The sequence below is a fragment of the Nematolebias whitei genome, chromosome 22, assembly GCF_014905685.2.
Source record: "Nematolebias whitei isolate Nwh7 chromosome 22, NemWhi1, whole genome shotgun sequence".
Taxonomy (NCBI): domain Eukaryota; kingdom Metazoa; phylum Chordata; class Actinopteri; order Cyprinodontiformes; family Rivulidae; genus Nematolebias; species Nematolebias whitei.
The window spans coordinates 31,927,460-31,947,385 of NC_056519.1; the positions used below are offsets into that span (position 1 = coordinate 31,927,460).

At 44.2% G+C, this 19,926-nt stretch overlaps 1 protein-coding gene across 1 annotated transcript in view; it reads left to right on the forward strand.

Moving 5' to 3' along the window:
* The window catches only part of spx (spexin hormone), a 42,786-nt gene that overhangs the window by 19,980 nt on the left and 2,880 nt on the right, over positions 1-19,926 (forward strand). Inside the window, exons 4-5 of the mRNA XM_037695682.1 lie at positions 1,525-1,587; positions 1,701-1,787. Of these exons, the coding sequence (XP_037551610.1) occupies positions 1,525-1,587; positions 1,701-1,787 (150 nt within the window). The remainder of the gene's footprint in view (positions 1-1,524; positions 1,588-1,700; positions 1,788-19,926) is intronic.

Consider the following 19,926-nt stretch of genomic DNA (forward strand, 5'->3'; position numbering starts at 1 on the left):
CTTAAAACAACCATGGCTGACACAAAGTGCTGTACATTAAAACACAACATAATAAAAGTGGAAATAAAAACAGTTTAAAAACAGAAAACATACAATTTAAAACTAGATCCTGCTGGTGTTAAAAACATACATTTTAAAAGCATACAAAATTTAAAAACTAGATCCCGCTGGTGTTAAAAGCCAAGTTGAATAAATGAGTTTTAAGACGAACTTTAAAAATGGACAGTGAAGGGGACTCTCTGACCTGCAAAGGCAAGTCGTTCCATAACTTAGGGCCCATGACAGAGAAAGCCCTGTCCCCTCTGAGCTTCCTTCTTGTTCTTGGTACCTCCAAGAGCAGCTGATCTGCTGACCTGAGAGACCGATAGGGTATGTAGGGATGAAGAAGCTCAGAGAGGTAAGCCGGGGCAAGATTATGCAGTGATTTAAAAACAAACATAAGAATTTTAAAATGAATCCTAAAATATACAGGCAGCCAGTGAAGTGAAGCCAGGACAGGGGTCACATGTTCCCTCTTTCGAGTTCCTGTTAAAAGTCGTGCAGCAGCATTCTGAACCAGCTGCAGACGTGAGAGCAGCAACTGACTGACTCCCAGATAAAGTGCATTACAGTAATCCAATCGAGTCGAAATAAAGGCGTGGATCACCATTTCAAAATGCTGTCTGGAAAGAAAAGACTTCACTGACGCCAATCGCCTTAAATGATAAAAGCTGGACTTAACCACGGCTTTGATTTGGCTGTCCAATTTAAAATCACTGTCCACCTTAAAACCAAGATCTGTAATAACAGGTTTAAAATATTTCTCCAAGAGTCCCAGGTTAATAGAGGAGGACTCACAGGAGCCACTGGGTCCAAACACCATCACCTCGGTTTTGTTTTCATTAAAATTTAAAAAGTTCAAGGCCAACCAAGCTTTAATATCTCCTAGACATTCCAGGAGATGTGTGAACGTATGTCCATCCTTCTGCTTTAGGGGTAAATAAATCTGACAATCATCAGCGTAACAATGGAATGAAATCCCATGTTTCCTAAGGATAGAACCCAGAGGCAGTAAGTACAACGAGAAGAGCATAGGGCCCAGAATTGAGCCCTGCGGGACACCATATTGCATTGGAACTGAAGATGATTCAGAGTCATTAATTTTCACTGAAAATGTTCTCTCCTCCAAGTAAGACTTAAACCATTTAAGAACAGTGCCATCAATACCAATCCTCCTGGATGCCTCCCTGGTGAGGTGTTCCGGACACGTCCCACCGGGAGGAGGCCCAGAGGAAGACCCAGGACATGCTGGAGGGACTATGTTTCTCGGCTGGCCTGGGAACGCCTCGGGATTCCCCCGGAGGAGCTAGACCAAGTGGCTGGGGAGAGGGAAGTCTGGGCCTCCCTACATAGGCTGCTACCCCCGCGACTCGACCCCGGATAAGCGGAAGAAAATGGATGGATGGATGGATGGATGGATGGATGGATGGATGGATGGATGGATGGATGGATGGATGGCTATTAACTTGTAAATATTTTCTCCAGAGGGTCGAAGGTTCATTTCCGAGGACCGAAAAGAAGGCGATGTCTACGACACTCTACACTTAGGTACTAAAGTTTATATCAAAGCAACAGCAGTTCCTTTTGGGACACAGAGCTGGAACTACCAGTACTGACCCGTTCACCCAGCAAATGTTCTCTGTGTGTTCTGTTTCTGTCAGAGACCCGCAGTCAGAACACAGAAAAACTGAGTGTGGATCAGGCCGCCATGGTGCTGCTCAACTTCCTGCAGCAAGCCAAAGAAGGAGGTGAGCCCTGCACCCAGCCCCCAGCATGACCCCCGTTCATTTAACCAGAACAATCCTTACACTGAGGTTCTGTTTTCACACAATAAAGGTCCAGTTTCCTCCTTGATGTGATGTTTTGACTAATACCTATCAATATTTAGTAGTTTATTAGCAATAGGGGGAGTGGTGGAAAAGAGGTTAGAGAAGGTGGGCCTGTGATTAGAAGGTTGCTAGTTTAACTCCTCAGACTGACAACATAAAAAAATTCAATTCAATTCAGTTTATTCATATAGCGCCAAATCACAACAAAATTATCTCAGGGCAAATTACAGGAACATTCACATCCATAAAAAACAATTAGTAAAGTTTTCTATCTAAGGAAGCGGTAGACAAGTTGAATCTTGGCTTTGTTGCAGTCTCCCTTCCTGAGCAAGCACAGTGGCAACAGTGGAAAGAAAAAACTCTCCTTTAAAAAGAAGAAACCTCCAGCAGAACCAGGCTCAAGACAAGCGGCCATCTGCTTTGACCGGCTGGTTTGAGAGGACAGGAAGGCGAGACAGACAAACACAGAATGGTAGTTCCTCCAGCAGTCTAAGCCTATAGCAGCATAATTAAGGGACAGCGCAGGACACCCAAGCCAACCCTAACTATAGGATTTATCAAAAAGGAAAGTCTTAAGCCTAGTTTTAAAACTGGATAATGTGTCACCCTCACGGACAGAGATTGGGAGTTGGTTCCACAAGAGAGGAGCCTGATAACTGAAGGATCTGCCTCCCATTCTGTTTTTGTAAATTCTAGGAACTACAAGTAAACCTGCAGCCTGAGAATGAAGTGCTCTGTTAGGAAAATATGGAACAAAAAGATCTGTAATATAAGATGGAGCTAGGTTGTTGAGAGATTTTTGTAGGTTAGAAGTAAGATTTTGAATTCTATTCTGGATTTGACAGGGAGCCAATGGAGAGAAGCTAAAACTGGAGAAATATGATCTCTCCTACTAACTCCAGTTAAGACTGGCAACAGCATTTTGGATCAACTGAAGATGTTTTAAAGAAGTATTTGGACACCCAGATAATAAACCATTGCAATAGTCCAGTCTAGACGTGACAAATGCATGGACCAGTTTTTCTGCATCATTTTTAGATCAGATGTTTCTAATTTTAGTGATATTACGCAGGTGGAAGAAGGCAGTTCTAGTAACGTTTTTAATGTGGGGGATAAAAGACATGTTCTGATCAAAGATAACACCAAGATTTTTAACATTAGAGCTGGAGGACAGATTAATGTTATCTAAGGAGGGAGAAAGACTGAAAAATTAATTCCTATGGTGCTCAGGTTCTAAAACCAAAACCTCAGTTTTGTCTGTGTTCAACAGGAGAAAATTAAGGGTCATCCAGGTTTTTATGTCTTTATTAGTTGATTGTATCATTGATTTTAGTTGATTTTATCACAGATTTTAGTTGATTTTATCACAGATTTTAGTTGATTGTATCATTGATTTTAGTTGATTTTATCACAGATTTTAGTTGATTTTATCATTGATTTTAGTTGCACTCTGTAGCACTTTGAGATTTTTGTTAATGAAAAGTGCGTTACAAATTAAATTCATTATTATTATTATTATTGTAAATGAACATATATCTGTGAGATATTATCCATAAATTAAACGGATTCTTTCATTTTTCTGGACTGAGTTCTATCGTGCATTGAATAATTAAATGTGACGTGAGACGTTAATTTTCTTTGACCCATCAAAATGAATGCGGTCATTTATTAACAGAATCAAAGTTTAACATCAAACATTTACATTAATTTGGCAAATTGATTACAATAACACATAGCTTAATTAGCTAGCTTTACAATTAGAAACCATACGGCCATGATTTCCACTTGCAGCTTTACAACAGACATTTCTGAAAATATCTGGATTAACTGGCAGATAGAAGAGTTTTAAAGATGGGAAATGAAGGAGTTTATCTGGAGAGAAAAGATGTGTGAGGGAAAATGTGTCTGTATAAGAACGGCACTCAACCCAGCTTTTCCTCGGTACACTTCGGTAGGAAATCGACTCGTTACCTCTCTGAAGATGAATCAGCTGGTACGGAGTTCCATTTAACGCTACCATTTCCAGCGTCTCCGTAGGATGGTTGGAAAACGTCTGGAGTAGTGACGGTACTTCGTTCAACACACGTTCACCTCACGGGTGGACTCACATGAGGAGTAAGCCCGTCAGAGGTTCCACTCAGATGTGGAAGATTCCATAATCCCCACGAGACTCGGAACTTTGTTCTGCGTTCTACATTCCAGCATTCTCAACTTTCAGCATTCTCTGCTCAGCATTCTCTCCTGCTCTGCTGCTCTCGGAACTAACTCTCTGCAGCTCTCTAAGAACTAAGAAGTGTTGACCCTTTTAAAGAGGTCACTTCCGGCTCCTCATGAGAACTTCCTGATTGGTTAAAACGAACCAACAGGGTGTGGTCTTAGTGATGTAAGAGGTTATTGAAAGTCAAGGAAAAAGATTAGGTTGTTTAAGAACAGACAGAAAGATGTTTTGAAGAAACCGAGACTTTTTGGTGCCAGTTCTACTTCTGTCTGTCTGAAAAAGTTAAACATGACATTTCTTTCCAGTAAACATGTAGTTGACCGAAACTTGACTTTTGACCGACTTACACTTGCTCATTTCAGACAGAAAATCAAAATGCATAATTACTCTTGTAACAAACATTAACTTGATTTCTACTTTGAATGAGGATTAAAAATCATTTATACTGTTTCACAGTTGATTTAAAATGAGTAGTTCACTTCAACATTTAAAATGGTTTGAACTAAATACACTTTTGATTATCAAGACATTTGTAAAATAGTAATGATAATAAAAAAGAGAGTGTTCTTTCAATTGATCAGTGCAGGACACACTTAGAAAATCTCTGGATGAACTTAATTTTGTGTTTCTGGACTCAAATCAATGAAATGACAGTTCTTGTCCCAGGAAGGCCCTCAGGGCCAGATTTGACCTGAGGCTTAGTTCACTACATTATTATGTCTTTAAGACATGCTTGTAGTCTAAGTAGCTGATTGGATTCATTGGGTTTAATGGACTAATATAATTGTGTGTCATCAGCATAACAATAAAAATTTATCTCATGCTGTTTAATAACTTTACCTAATGGAAGCATATATAAAGTAAAGAGTATTGGTCCAAGCACTGAGCCCTGAGGAACTCCATTACTAACTTTGGTGTATGAAGAAGATTTATTATTTACATTTACAAACTGAAATCTATCAGATTGATATGATTTAAACCATTTTAGAGCCGTTCCTATAATCCCAACATCATATTCAAGCCTCTGTAGTAAAATATTGTGATCAACTGTGTAGTGTGTCAACGGACAGCTTTGCTGTGGACATACGGTCCACCATTTGTTGTTATTTAAAACACGTACGGTCCCACCAAATGTAGTAGTCAAGGGGGTGCGGTCAGCCTATGCTGTCGCTTCACTACTAATTAATTATTTAAATATAACGGGTTCTTTCTTTTTCGAGTTAAATCAATGCCATGTGACCGAGGTAACTGTGAGTATTGTTTAATCAGTGACAAGAGACGTTAATTTCTTTAACCCATCAGGATAAATGCGGTCATTTATTTAACAGAATCAAAATTTAACATCAAAACATGTACCCTTGATTAGCTGATCTGGTTCTGATTAATAAAACTTGGCACGTTTTACTAATAAGACAACAGGACATTTCTGAAGGCATCTAGATTACTTTACTGGCAGAAAGATTTACAAGAGGAGAGATTTAGAGGTTTAAAGAAGAGATGGATGGAGGAAGGTGTATGTTGTTGACCAGAATTAGCACGCTTCTTTCAACCCCAGCTCAAACCTCCCGTACACTTCAGGACGTGCAGAGACTTTGTTACCTTAGACGGGGATACCTCGACTCAGGAACAGAAGTCCATTAGTACGATCCTTTTACACCATCTCCGGTCAGGATGGCTGGGCATCGTCAGAAGTCGTGTGGTTTACTCCGTTAAACAGACACGCTTCCTTCGAAGTTGTAGGCGTTACGCCCGGGTGGATTCACAGCAAGTATTTGTGACTCCGTCAGAGTTTACACTCAGAAGTGGAAGACTCCAGAAAGCTTGAGAAGACTCCATCAAAGACTGAAGAGTCAAGAAGACTCAGAAGAACTCCAAGACTCAGAAAAACTGAGAAGAACTCAGAAGAACTTGAGAAGACAGAGAAGACTCAATAGTTCAAGGAAGTGTCGACTTTTAAAAGAGTCCTCACTTCCCGTCACTTAATACTTCCTGATTGGTTGAAACAATCAACAGGGGGTGGTTCTAGTGATGTCAGAGGGTTATTAAAAGTCAAGAGAGAGTGCAAGAATGTTTAGGAACGTTTAGTACAGACAGAGAAATGTTATGAAGAAGTGAGAGGAACGCAGCTGCCAGTGTTTCTCTTTTTACCGTCTGCTAGGTTTAAAAACAATCCACTTCGTTCTAATAACTTGTTTTCTGACTGTCTCTGACTTTTGACCGACATCACTGACTTCTCATTTAGACAGAAAATCAAAATGCATAATTACTTTGTAAATAGACATTTAACTTGATTTCTAATTTAAATGAGGTTTAAAAAATCATTAATACTGTTTCACAGTTGATTTAAAATGAGTGGTTCACTTCAACATTAGAAATTATATGAACTAAACACACTTTTTGATTATCAAGATATTGTAAAATAGTAATGATAATATAAAAAGTAGAGTGTTCTTTCAATTGATTAATTCAGGATACAATTAGACAGTCTCTGGATGAGCTAATTTGTATTTCTGGATTCAAATCAATGAAATAACAGTTCCTGTCCCATGAAGTTCTTCAGAGACAGGTTTTGGTCGGAGGCCAAGTTTACTACAGTCCCCCCTTTGGAAATCATCGCCTGTCCATGGGGATGAATTCTAACATGAACTTACGCCTCCGAATGTCCTTGATCTTTATGTAATACAGCAAGAGGAAAACAAAAGTCAAAGAAGGTAATCCCACAACGGTTTAGGTAATTCCACAATGTTGTTGGTAATTCCGTTATGTTGTTGGTAATTCCATTATGTTGTTGGTAATTCCATTGTAGCAATGCTTTAACCCCTTGGAAACAAAGTCTGTAATCCATTGGAAAAAGTCATATAATCCACAACGATAAATCCAAAACGATTGGAGGTGTTGATTGATCAGCATGCAGAGGGGTTCCCTCAATTGAACTGCAGAGGCGACCACTGTATAGAGACTGGAGACCTGCGTTGGAGTTGTAGGTCCCTTCAGCGAAGGTTGCTGCTGGTGATTCCCAGTGGGTGTCATTCTGGTTCCATGTGTTATGCATTTATGTGGTTTTAGTTGGGCTTATGAGTGGGATTTTACATAAGACCTTAACCTATAACCTTAACCTATCTTCCGGTAAGATGGCGCCCGTGTACATGACCTGCAATCTACCTCTGACGATACTGTTTGGATTATTTCTGCTTTTTTCGTTTTTTGTCTGGGATATCAACTCGCTGCTTGTGTATGACCGACAATAGCTCCTCTATCTTCGATTGTCTGTTTCTGCTGTCGCTGATTCAGACCATTTTGATCGTCACTCGGGACCCCCCCCTCTTCCACCCCTTCTGGCAGACGTGCGTGCTTGTTTACGCTGGGCCCCAAGCCTGCCTTCTAGGAGATATCGATCCAGACGCCGGGGTAAACGTGCCGGCCGGCTGGTAAAACTCAAAGCTCTGCGTGGTCAAGGTTTCCACAGCCAGCTTCCTACGTGCCCGGACCAGGGAAAATATGGGTGTTGTCTACCGGCCCGGCGCCTGGACCATCCTGCAGGTGCTGTTTTTAAAAATCTGCAACCGTTGGCGTGCACCACCCCCACCATGGCTGGTTCTGTGTCGGACCAGATCAGGACGTGCCTCATCAACACAAGGTCTGTTGCCAACAAGACTTTTATCCTAAATGACTTTTTTCAAGACGAGGGACTAGATTTTCTTTTTCTCACTGAATCCTGGTTGCCTTTGGGTGATTCAAGCGCCTTGGTGGAACTTTTACCTCCTGACTGTCTGTGTTTTAATGCCCCGCGGCCATCAGGTCGGCGGGGTGGTGGAATATTAACTGTATTTAAATCAAACTTTTCCTATAAACACTTGTCCACCCTCATGCCCTGCTCCAGATTTGAGCTGAGTGCTTTTGAACTCGAACATTCCCCGCCCGTTCTGTGTGTGATTGTTTATCGCCCCCCTCGTTCCAAGGACTTCATAAGTGAATTCTCTGATTGTCTGGCTTATATCACACCAAGATATGATCACTTTATTATTGTTGGTGACTTTAATATTCACGTCTGTTGTCAGGAGAAGCCGTTAGTGAAGGACTTCCTTGATTTGTTGGACTCATTTAATTTAACTCAACATGTAAATGCTCCCACCCAACAACACGGTCACACTCTGGATCTCATTTTAACACATGATGTCTCTGTTTGTAATTTGGTAATCGGTGACAACGTTCTCTCAGACCACATGCCTGTCTTGTTTGATATCATCCCGCCTTGTCCTATTGCTAAGTCATGTGATTCTGCACGTACTTCACGCGCCATCAACCGTTTCACTGCTGCACGTTTTACTGAAGCTTTTAGCTCTGAGAGGATCGATCAGCTCTCAGTGTCTCTCTCCACCGAGGAGCTAACCTCTCAGCTTAACTGTTTGCTTAAATATTCTGGACCGTGTTGCTCCCGTTAAATCCAGGAAAACAAAACTTTTATCAGAACCATGGCTTAATGACGTCACTCAAGCCGTTAGACAGCAGTGTAGGAGAGCTGAACGCAGGTGGAGGAAAGACAGGCTGCAGGTTTCTTTTCAAATCCTAAAGGAGAGTTGGCGTCATTATCAGAAGGCAGTTAAAGCCGCCAAATCGAAGTTCTTTTCTGCAATAATTGCCTCAAACTCCCACAACCCCCGAGCCCTTTTTTCCACTCTGAACTCAGTTCTACACCTCAGTGAACCTTCACCTCTAGAAGCCTCAACTGAGCTGTGTGAAAACTTCCTCCATTTCTTTTCTGAAAAAGTTGCAAACACTTGGGCACTCATTTCTCCACCTGCTCATGATCCGTCCATCCCATCTCATTGTGTTGCTGTTCTTGACCACTTTGAGCCCATCTCTCTGTCTTCCCTGGAGCAGGTCATGTGCGGCATGAAGCCATCTGGCTCCCCTTTTGACGTTGTCCCCCCTCGACTCCTTAAGGAGCTTCTTCCTGTTCTGGGCCCTCCTGTTCTTGGCATTGTGAACAGCAGCTTAGCCTCAGGTGTGGTGCCAATAACTTTTAAACATGCTGCTGTCCAACCTCTCCTGAAAAAAACCTAGCCTTGACCCCTCAGTCATGTCCAACTTCCGACCTGTCTCCAGACTCCCATTTGTCGCTAAACTACTGGAAAAAATAGTGGAGTCCCAGCTGAAATGCTTTCTAGAGGATAATGCCATCTTAGAGCTATTCCAGTCTGGCTTTAAACCTCTCCACAGCACTGAAACTGCTCTTCTCAAGGTTTTTAACAACATTCTCCTATTCACAGACGCTGGTGATTCTGTGCTCCTTCTATTACTGGACCTCACATCTGCCTTTGATACAATCGACCACGAGATCCTCATTGCGAGGTTAGAGCAGTGGGTGGGCATCACTGGGTCAGCCCTCGAATGGTTTAGATCTTACCTCACTGACAGGTCCTTTTGTGTCTCCATCAAAGATTTTAGTTCAGCCTTGGCAGCGCTTAAATGGGGGGTACCGCAAGGGTCCATCCTTGGTCCTCTTTTATTTTCTTTATACCTGCTGCCACTAGGTGCTATTTTCAGGAAACATAACATACCTTTTCATTTCTACGCCGACGACTGCCAAATCTACTTCCCCCTCAGACTCAACGGTACTCGCTCTATTCAACCATTACTGGACTGCCTGGCTGACATCAGAGATTGGATGGCTTTAAATTTCTTGAGTTTCAACGAGAAGAAATCTGAAGTTATGCTGTTTCCTCCCAATGACACAATCACCAACCACTGCATCGACCTATCCGTTCTGTCACCGTTAGTGAAACAAAGAGTCACTAATCTAGGAGTGATACTTGACCCTTCTCTGAAACTCAAAAATCATGTAAATATGATTGTTAAATCCTGCTTTTTCCAGCTGAGGCGACTGTCTAAGCTGAAGCCCATATTGTCCAAAAATAACCTGGAGACAGTAATTCATGCACTCATTACATCCAGGCTCGACTATTGCAACTCACTCCTTTTTGGTATCAGTCAGACCTCCATAGCTAGACTTCAACTGGTCCAAAATGCAGCAGCCCGGTTTTTGACCAGCACAAGCAAAAGGGAGCACATTACACCTGTTTTGGCCTCCCTACACTGGCTTCCGGTTCACCTTCGAATCAAATTCAAAATACTCTCGTATGTCTATAAATCACTAAACAGCTCTGCCCCCTCCTATCTTACTGATCTGCTCCAGACGTATGTCCCACCATGTTCTCTCAGATCAGCAGACCAGTTGCTCCTCACAGTCCCAGGAACCCGTCTCAAGCACAGAGGTGACATGGCCTTCTCTGTAGCAAGCCCAAGAATTTGGAATGAGTTACCTCTGCTCGTTAGACAGGCCCCCTCCCTCACAGTTTTTAAATCTCGCTTAAAAACACACTTCTATTCCCTGGCTTTCAGCACTGTGTGATCTGTGCTCAGTCTGTGTGCATCACACTGTGTTGGTCATGTTGCGGTTGTTGTTGTTATCCATTATTGTTTTTGTCGGTTTCTACTTTTGGTGTCCTGTTATGTAATCTGTTGCTGTGTGCTTGTTCTGTTTGTCCCTGTACAGCACTTTGGTGTGCTTTGTCACTGTTTAAAGTGCTTTATAAATAAATTGGTATGGTATGGTATATGCACCTGGTGCGTAAGCTATCATGGTTTAGATCAGCTACAGTTACCAGTTTAAGGGTGGGTCATGCTGAAAAGTTTATATAGGGATTTATACCTATAGACGGGCATTCCAAACTATTTTTCCATTCCTAACTTGGTTTAAGTTAGATTTACATGGCAAAATATAGTTTGGTTCAATTGTCTGTTGTCCCTTTAGACGAACGACTTGAGGTTTGGGTTTTTGGTTTTCCCCTAAATGTTTTTGGAGTCTATGGCGAGACTCAACTGAAGGATTTGCTAGTGCCCCCCCCCAAATAGGATTGTTCGAGTAGGTTCGGCTTGAGCGTCGTGAGACCAATGTAGGTTATGGTACTTAAGGTAGCATTAATCTACTGTACATTGACTCCTCAAAGATTGAATTTTAACAAATGAACTGCATGTTGGCGTAAAGTCCTCTTAGTCTCTAACTAAAGTACACACAAAATTCATTCTGACTGGGGGTGTTCAGAAACAATACCAAAAACCAATTAAACAATGTCTCAACATAGACAAAAGTAGTGATTAAGCAACTAGAAAACGACGTTTTGGTGCGTCACTCACTCTGACTGTCAGATTTGATCACGTTATCGCGTCTGATAACGCGTGATAACATCACCCTAACTAACATCACCCCTCTGTGGTCATGGGGGACCACGAACACGGGTGAGGACGTCGGTCCATGAGCAAAAGTTAGGATGCCCTTGAGTAGTTTTAGCTGTTTGCGCAGCTGAAAGAGGACTTTAAGGTCTGGATTGGAATCCATGTCGGCTTCGGACGGAGTGTCAGTCAAGTACAGCATCATCGAGTTTATCGCAGGATCCGACTTCAGAAGTTGGATGATATCTGGGTCAGTCAGCACGGGTTGTACAGAGACTGTGTCGTCAGCCGGCTTGGCTGTAGCCTGTGCACGTGTGACTGCCATTACCTCGGCTGTAGGTTGTACTGACAGAGTTGAGAGCAGCCCGGAGGGGTCAGAGGACGACTGAGGGCCGTCCACGGCTCCGTCCTTGATAGCTGATTTATCTGTCCGCAGCGACAGTACAGCATCTTTGGTGTAGGATCCTTGGATCTCTACACCTTTAACTACCAATGGTAGGTAGTATCCGGTGGGCTCTGACTGTCTCAGCTCGCAGAGGAGGCTTTCTTGTTCAGTCAGAGTTGGGTTCACTGGTTGGGTCTCTTCGGTTTCACATGCTTTTGAAGGCGTACTTACCGGGACTGTATTCTCTGCTGAGAGGTCCTCAGTGCCTTCTGCAGTGCCTACTGTTGGGCAGTCTGTGACTGTCTCAGGAGGCATGAGTATTGGCAGAGGTTTGCTCACTCTGTCCCACATTGTCTGTTCACCATAATCTATAATCGCGTCAAAGCGATTTATAAAATCCTGGCCGATCAAAAATGGGAATGAGTCAACCATAGACACATATACGGGGTGGTATAGTGTCATCTTGCCAACCTGCATGTGAACCATAGCTATAGCTGTTAGGGTTGTCCTCGTCTCTGCGAGGCCCTGCAGTCCTATAGCACATTCTATGATAGGTATTTCCCTATGAACGCCGTTAGCGGTGGTCCTGAGCTCCTCGAACAGTTTGGCTGACATAATAGTTATGTTGGCTCCACCGTCCAGTAGGACTTCATGTGTGAGGACTCCTTCAAGAGTGATCGACAGGTAAGCTTTTTAGCGACCCCCTTTCTGATCAGGTTACACAGGAACCTTGTAGGTTTTGGCCGACGTGTCTTCTTACGTTTACCTTTACCTGTGTAATCCTGGTTTATCCGAACTGTTGGTGCAGTTGCTGCTGCTCCTAGGAGTTCGGCTTTTGACGGGCCTCCGTCATTGATGTATGAGATCACCCGCTCACTGTGTGTTGAGGGGCTCTCATTGTTTGTAACAACAAGGTCCTGGTGGCTGTCCGTGACAGCGGCAACATTGTTGTTGGGTCACCCTGTTTTGACTGAACCGTTAGCACAGCTATTGCTGTTTCTGAGGTTTCAGTTTGTGACGGGTCACCATCGGTGACGTGTGATTGTACCCGCCCTTTTGCAGGTGAGGGTGTGTCAGAGTTTACAACAACAGCGTCATGGTGACTGTCTGTGACAGCAGTAACGGTGTTGTTTGTGTGCTCTGACTTATCAGCAATGATATTGCCTAACAACGCGTTAGGTTGTTTGTCTGTGGCAACACCTTTCAACAATTCCAAGAACCAACGCACACTCTCTGTCTCGTCCGAGCTCAGAGGTCTGCGGCTCTCTTTCTGGACCTGCTGCTGTTTCTTTTCCGTCTCAGGCTGTTCAAGCCGACGTGGTGGGGAAGCAGATCCCCTCCACTGGGGTTCCCAGTGGGATCCCTGGTTGTATGGGTTACTTTTGGTGCCATACTTTTTTACCCTTAGGGCGTTCGCACCCTTTCTGGTACAATCGTTCATCCTCTGATTTTTTGCGAAACCATTTAGGATCCCGTCTGGACCAGGGGGCACTCACCTGTTGTGGTTTGGCTGCTGGGAAACCTCATTTCCTCTCGCCTTTTTTGGGAGGGGGAGCTGAAGCTCTCGTCCTTTCCAATTCTAATGACTGGGCAGGAATCCTCTTTCCTGGGAACACCTCAATGGGTGTTTTGGCCTGTGAACGGGCTTCAAAGACATTCATAGCACAACTTTTTATCTCACTGATGGATTTCTCTTTGAAATTTGCCATCATATGCACCTACATCCTTATGCCAGGGTGGAGATTTTTGCTGAAAACGAACTTAAAAGCTTCCTCCTCCTCCATGCCAGTTTTGTTCCTGTAACCAAAATAAGCCTGCAAAATCCTGGAATAATATGCCCTTGGGTGCTCATTCTTACCTTGCTTGACCTTGTCGGAGGCTGGATATCCACCAGGTCCCGTGTAAGGGGTATACTCTTTCATAAGAGCAGCACATAACAGGAGGTAATCCTTTCTTGTGGCATCAGGTTGACGCTCTATGAAGGAAAACACCGTCCTGGCTGAAGTGAGCCTGATCAAACCTACTTGATCCTCAACTGTAGCGTTGGGATAGCTTCTTAATTGGAAGTCAAGGTCGTTCAGGTAGGCCTTAGTGTCGGTTGAACCCAACGGCCCTGGCTCAAAGCGTTGCATAAACTTCGCGATTTTATGTAAATCCGCTATGGAGAGCGGAGGCTGAGTGATTGGTGTTGTTGGAACAAAAATAGCACGTGGAGGTGAGTCACTAGACTCACGTGGAGGTGATAGAAGGGGATTATGTGTAGGAGGTACAGCAAAATCCTTCTGAGGTAAAGGTGGGTGACCTGGACTTTGACCCAGTTCGTCTTTGAGTTCCAGACATCCGTGCCCCTCGTCTGAAATTTCATTTGTTGCTGCGGCTAGTTTGGCCTCACAGGCTTTTAAGCGGTCTTGTGATGTATGACACTCACTTTGTAAACGCACACCTTGTTGGACTAACACCACTTTTTCCAATCTGCATTCGTCCAGAGCTTTTGATGTGAGCTGCACCTGTCATTGTAGCGCTCACATGGTTCGCAGCCAAGAATGAACGTGTTTCTGCAGACCAAGCCCAGTGGTAACCTCGCCCCACCGATGCCGCGCGCTGCTTCCTGACCGCACCAGCGTCAAACGCACGCTCCCGTGGCAATCCTGGCTTAAGGCATCGCATGAATGAGGGCGCGCACACACACACGACTCTTGAGGGCATGTCAGCTCATACTTGCACCCGCTCCCCGAGCGTTTACACGGAGCAGCTACACACAACGTGAGCACAACACATGAGCTGCGTCCCACAACGTCAGCAAACGCACAACGATTTGCATACTCGGGGGCGTGCATTTTTCCTTTCTCCTTCAGCGCACACCAGCTCACATCAGCATGCATGTGAGTTCACAGCATCAACGCGTGCCCGCTTGATAACTTTATAACGAGTGGCAATGAGTGCGCGCTCCAGACGGTTAGGCGAACCAATTTCATCAGGAGATTCACGCTGTAGTACAGCTCAAACCTGGTGCGGAGGAACTCTAATGATGTTTTCTGTCATTTCTAGAACAGATCTCGTCCCCTCTCGCAGAAGCTCAGGAAATTCTGATTTAATGTAATTTTCCAGAGTCTCAGAAGGAGAGGAAAACGCAGGGTTCCTCTCTCGTCACTCCCTGGTCCCAACGAACCGGAAAGATGAGATTTATTCTAGATTTGTCAATTTTGAACTGTGAGAAACAACACTCCATTAATGTGCCCGAGCCGCTATGCAGCCGCTGCACAGAGCAGGGAGGAGAATTCTGCTTTATCTGGACATCTGCTGCTGCTGAGCAGTTTGTACAGACAGGTGGCAGCAGTGCAACTCATGTGAACCGGTTGAGTGATATTAGCTGTTTCTGTCAGCAGACCTACGTCACACATGTCAGACTTCACAGAGGCACACACATTTAACAAGCTGTGGGGGCGCTGTGGTTCTTCACACAGCAGCTCATTTAAATGTTTTTGGAGTGTCACACGGGGTTTTTGATTGTGATTCAACACTTTGCCTTTGAGCTGCGGAATCATCAGAGTTTTTGATTCACCCAGACAGCAAGTGACTGTTGCATACAAAACTAGCAGGAGAAGTATGCGCTCAACCCATGTGCCACATTGTGAGACAGATGCTGTGTGGGGCACACCCAATCTGCTCTCCATTGGAGTTGGGTACATCTCATGTATTCTGAACAGGGGACAGATGTGATGTCCAAAGACGGTCCTTTGCGGCACGGGGACCTGGGACCTTCTACCCAGAGCTATAGCTCAGACACGGCAGAAATCCTGCGAGCGGCTATGGACGTGTAGCAACACGAGAGAACGCTCAATGTCAACTATAATTATCGTGGAGCCACGGGACGATCCACCACTAGGGGTAGACGTGTCTGCTCACAGCCTGTGGTCGTTATGCTTCTTCACCTCCCTCTCTTCCTCTGATATCACGGTTTTCTGAACCGAGCTCAGGAGGAAGGACCGACAGCTCCTCTGTCCCAAGTGCGTGAACGCATCATGGTTCCCAGGCCTACGACACTTGTTATCGGGGCGCTCGTGGAACCTGCCGTGGAGGGAGGACTCTCCTCCAGGAGGGAGGAGCGATCAGGAGTTAATCAGAATAGGCTAGCACCTGTGGTCTGACCGCTGTGCGGATCCTTTTGAGAGGATGGATCTCTCTCAAGATGTAGTGCGTATGATTCAGGATTCACATGCTGCAACCACCACAGCGCTGTTCACATCAAGTGGTCAGTTTTTCAGCGCTGTTGTACAGAGAAAGGTGTAGAGGCCATTTCATGTTCACTAGGTGGTGTGCCGTCCTTTCTGCAGCAGCTGATGGACAGAGATCTGGCGTTCAGCTCGTGTAAAAAGTTCACTGCGGCCATCTCTTCCTGTCACGAAATTTTCGAGACAGAACAGCTTTAATCATCCACCGATGAAAAGTTTTGTAAAAGGTGTACAGAGAAGGCGTAGAGGCCACCTCATGTCCACTGGACGACATGCTATCCTTTTCTGCAGCAGTCGATGGACAGAAATCTGGCATTCAGCACGATTATCGTATGCTACAGCCATGTTTTTCTTCTTGTCTCAAAGCTGTCGGAGACAGAACAACCTTTAATCATCCTCTGATGGAGCATTTTGATTCAGATTGAAATAACAGCTGTGGGCCTGTTTGCGACACGAGAAAACGCTCAGTGTCAATTATGGTTTTGTCTGAGCCCGCGAGACGAACCACCGCTGGGGGTGGATGCGTTTGCCCACAGCCCATGGCCCAAAATGCTTCTTTACGCATTTTCCTCCACCTCCTCTGATTTTACGGTTCCTGAACCGAGTTCAGGAGGAGGGATTAACAGCTCTCTTGGTGGCCCCTGAATGCGTGAGCGCACCATGGTTCCCAGTCCTGCAATGCCTGCTGTCGGGGCGCCCGTGGAAACTGCCGTGGAGGGAGGATGCTCTCCTTGAGGCAGGAGGAGCGACCAGGAGTTACCCAGAAATAGGCCAGCACCTGTGGGTCTGGCCGCTGAACGGATCCACTTAGAGAGGATGGGTCTCCCACAGGATGTAGTGCGCACAATTCAGGTTTCACGTGCTGCATCTACCACAGCGCTGTACACATCAAAGCGGACAGCTTTTCAGCGCTGGTGTACAGAGAAGGGTGTAGAGGCCACCTCATGTCCATTAGGTGGCATGCTGTCCTTTCTGCAGCAGCTGATGGACAGAAATTTGGCGTTCAACACGATTAAAATGTACGCTACAGTCATCTCTTCCTGCCACGAAGGGTTCGGAGACAGAACAGTTTTTAATCATCTGCTGATGAAGCGTTTTTTCTAAAAGGTGTACAGAGACGCAGGCTTGTTTCACACCCACTTGTTCCACAGTGGATTTAACACTGGTCCTGCAGGTCCTGATCAAAGTTCCATTTGAGCCTCTGGATCAGGTTCCACTTAAATTCTTGTCTCTTTAAACAGCCCTGCTGTTGGCTTTAACATCTGCTAAGAGGGTGAGTGATTTATCTGCCCTCTCTGTCGCTCTGTCATGTTTCAGAATTCAGGCTGACGGCAGCTCAGCTGATTTAAGACCAAACCCAGCTTTTATGCCTAAAAACATCACAAGCTCTTTTAAATCAAGAGCGATATCGTTGGAGGGATCCCCCCCCCCCACACACACACACACACAGATCAGAAGAAATAGCGTCTTTTCATCTTCTCTGTCCGGTGCGGGCGTTGACGTGTTACATAGCGTGCACAGCTGCAATGCGTCAACATTTGTTTGTGCATTAGAGATGCATCTGCAGGTCGCCACCCAGCGCTTGTCACACTGGTTGTGTGAGGCCATTTCTGAAGCCTACATAGCATCAGATTTAGAGCCTCCTGTCAACCTCAGAGCACACTCGACCAGGGGTATCGCATCTTCGACTGCCTTGAATAATGGTATGACAATGCAGGACATTCTGCACTGCGGCCGCGTGGTCAACACCCTGCTCATTTATTCGCTTTTATCTACGTGATGTGACGGCTCGTCCCATGACACATTCTGTCCTTAGTGTTTACAGAATTAATATTGTTGTTTCATGGAACTCTGTTTAACTCACATCTGTCTGCATGCATTACAGTGTGAGATGTTGTTATCAATCACAAATTGTGATTGTTATTTTGGTTCTATTGTCACTAATCAGTTCACGACTATTGTTACCAATCAGTTCATTTGATTAATAATCAGCTCTCCTGTTATTATTAATCTGTTCATACTGTTCAGCTGTAAACCGGTTGGTTCATGGCTCTTTTCAGCACTTTTCCCTCCCCGTTGAATTTTCCGGGGCGTTCATGCATTCAGAACGCATAGTTACACAACATGCGTCTGTGCATGGCACACATAATTATGCAATGCGTAATTACGCACATGGGGAGCTGAGTGACAAGACGTTTTTTTGGGCCAGCTTCTACTTCATACGGTGTTCGAATGGACCCAGTGAGGCGAGGACAACATCTGCTCCGCCCTTAACCCATCAGCGACAGCCTTAAAGGGCTAAGCCTATACGAAATAGAACGTTAGTTACGTACTGTAACCCCAGATTCTATGAGTATAGGCGTAGCCCTTTAAGCGTCAGGCCTCACTGGCTCCTAAATGGCTGAAGAAAAAGCTATTTTGGGAGCTGATTTCCTGCTCTTAACGTAATTTATACGGACCGGGTGGGGCCCACACAGCAGGTGGGCGTAGACTAAATTTTTCAGTGCAATGCTTCGCATATCGGGATAAACCCATCAGCGACAGCCTTAAAGGGCTACGCCTATACTCATAGAATCTGGGGTTACAGTACGTAACCAACGTTTTCTTCTTGCAGCTGCCGTTTGCTCCACACACTTCAAATATGGCCGTCATTTTCAGAAAAAGATGTGGCGTGAATAATTTATCTTAACTCTGGTTTATTTGGCATATCAACACGATTTAAAAACTGGTGTGTAGTTTGTACTTTTAACACAAATGAAAGTGAAGTGATCGAGTCGTCATCACTGCTCACCCAACAGAAACGGTCCTCTGTATTTACCCAGCACACACATGGGTACACACTTAGGGATTAGGTGTCTTGAACAAGGAAACCACAACATGTGGGCATGGAGGGGAACTGAACCTGTGACTTTCTGGTCACAAATCGACCTGGTGTTAGGGAAGGTCCTTTCTGTACTGATGAGTCTTCTGGTGCAGTTGCCTCTTCTTGCCTTTGTGCTGGCTTGTACATGTTGCCCTCCTTGTTGAGCAACACAGTCACAGTTCTCCTTCATCACTTGCAGAGAAGTCACCATAGATATCTTGTAAATCACAGGGTCACAGAGACAAATGAAACAGACTACCACTCACATCTAGGTCCAGTTTAAATGCCACTTAACCAAACAAACTAGAAGAACCAGAGAAAACCGACACATGCACAGGAAAAACATGCGAACTCCACACATCCACCAGGACATGAGACAAACCTGCAACCTTCTTCAACTGAAACAACCTTGCTAAAATAAATCTAATTTTATTTAGTTGAGTCGAAACTTGATTTTGGAACCTTACACTGTCTGGGAACTCTGACTATGCAATACAAATAGTTACAGATGTATGTCTAAAAAAGTTAAATCTGGTCCTCTGGACGTTTAAAAAAAAAACAAAGCAAAACAACCAAAAAAATGTAGAAACGTTTCGTCTTTCATCTGAAAGACTTCTTCAGTCTGAGGTGCTGTATTCAGCTCAGTCTTATAAATAGCACCTTCTATGCTATTTATAAGACTGAGCTGAATAAGGCACCTCAGACTGAAGAAGTCTTTCAGATGAAAGAAGAAATGTTTCTACATTTTTTTGTTGTTTTGTTTTCTGAATGTCCAGAGGACCAGATTTAACTTTTTTTAGATTTTTCTACCTGGATTATTGAACATGCATCAGGATATTTACAGATGTATGAATTGTTTTCAGTGTTTACATCGTTGATGTGTCTGCACCTGTTTTAGTTGTTCTGACAGGATTAATTTCTGTTCTGAACACAGTTTGTTCATTAAGACCTGCAGCAGTTTCTGTAAATGTCTATGGAATTCAATTCAGTTCAGTTTATTTATATAGCTCCAAGTCATCTCAGGGTACTGAACAGAAACATTCTTATATATCTATACTGTATATATATGTATATATATATATATATATACAGTATAGATATATATACACATATATATATATATATAT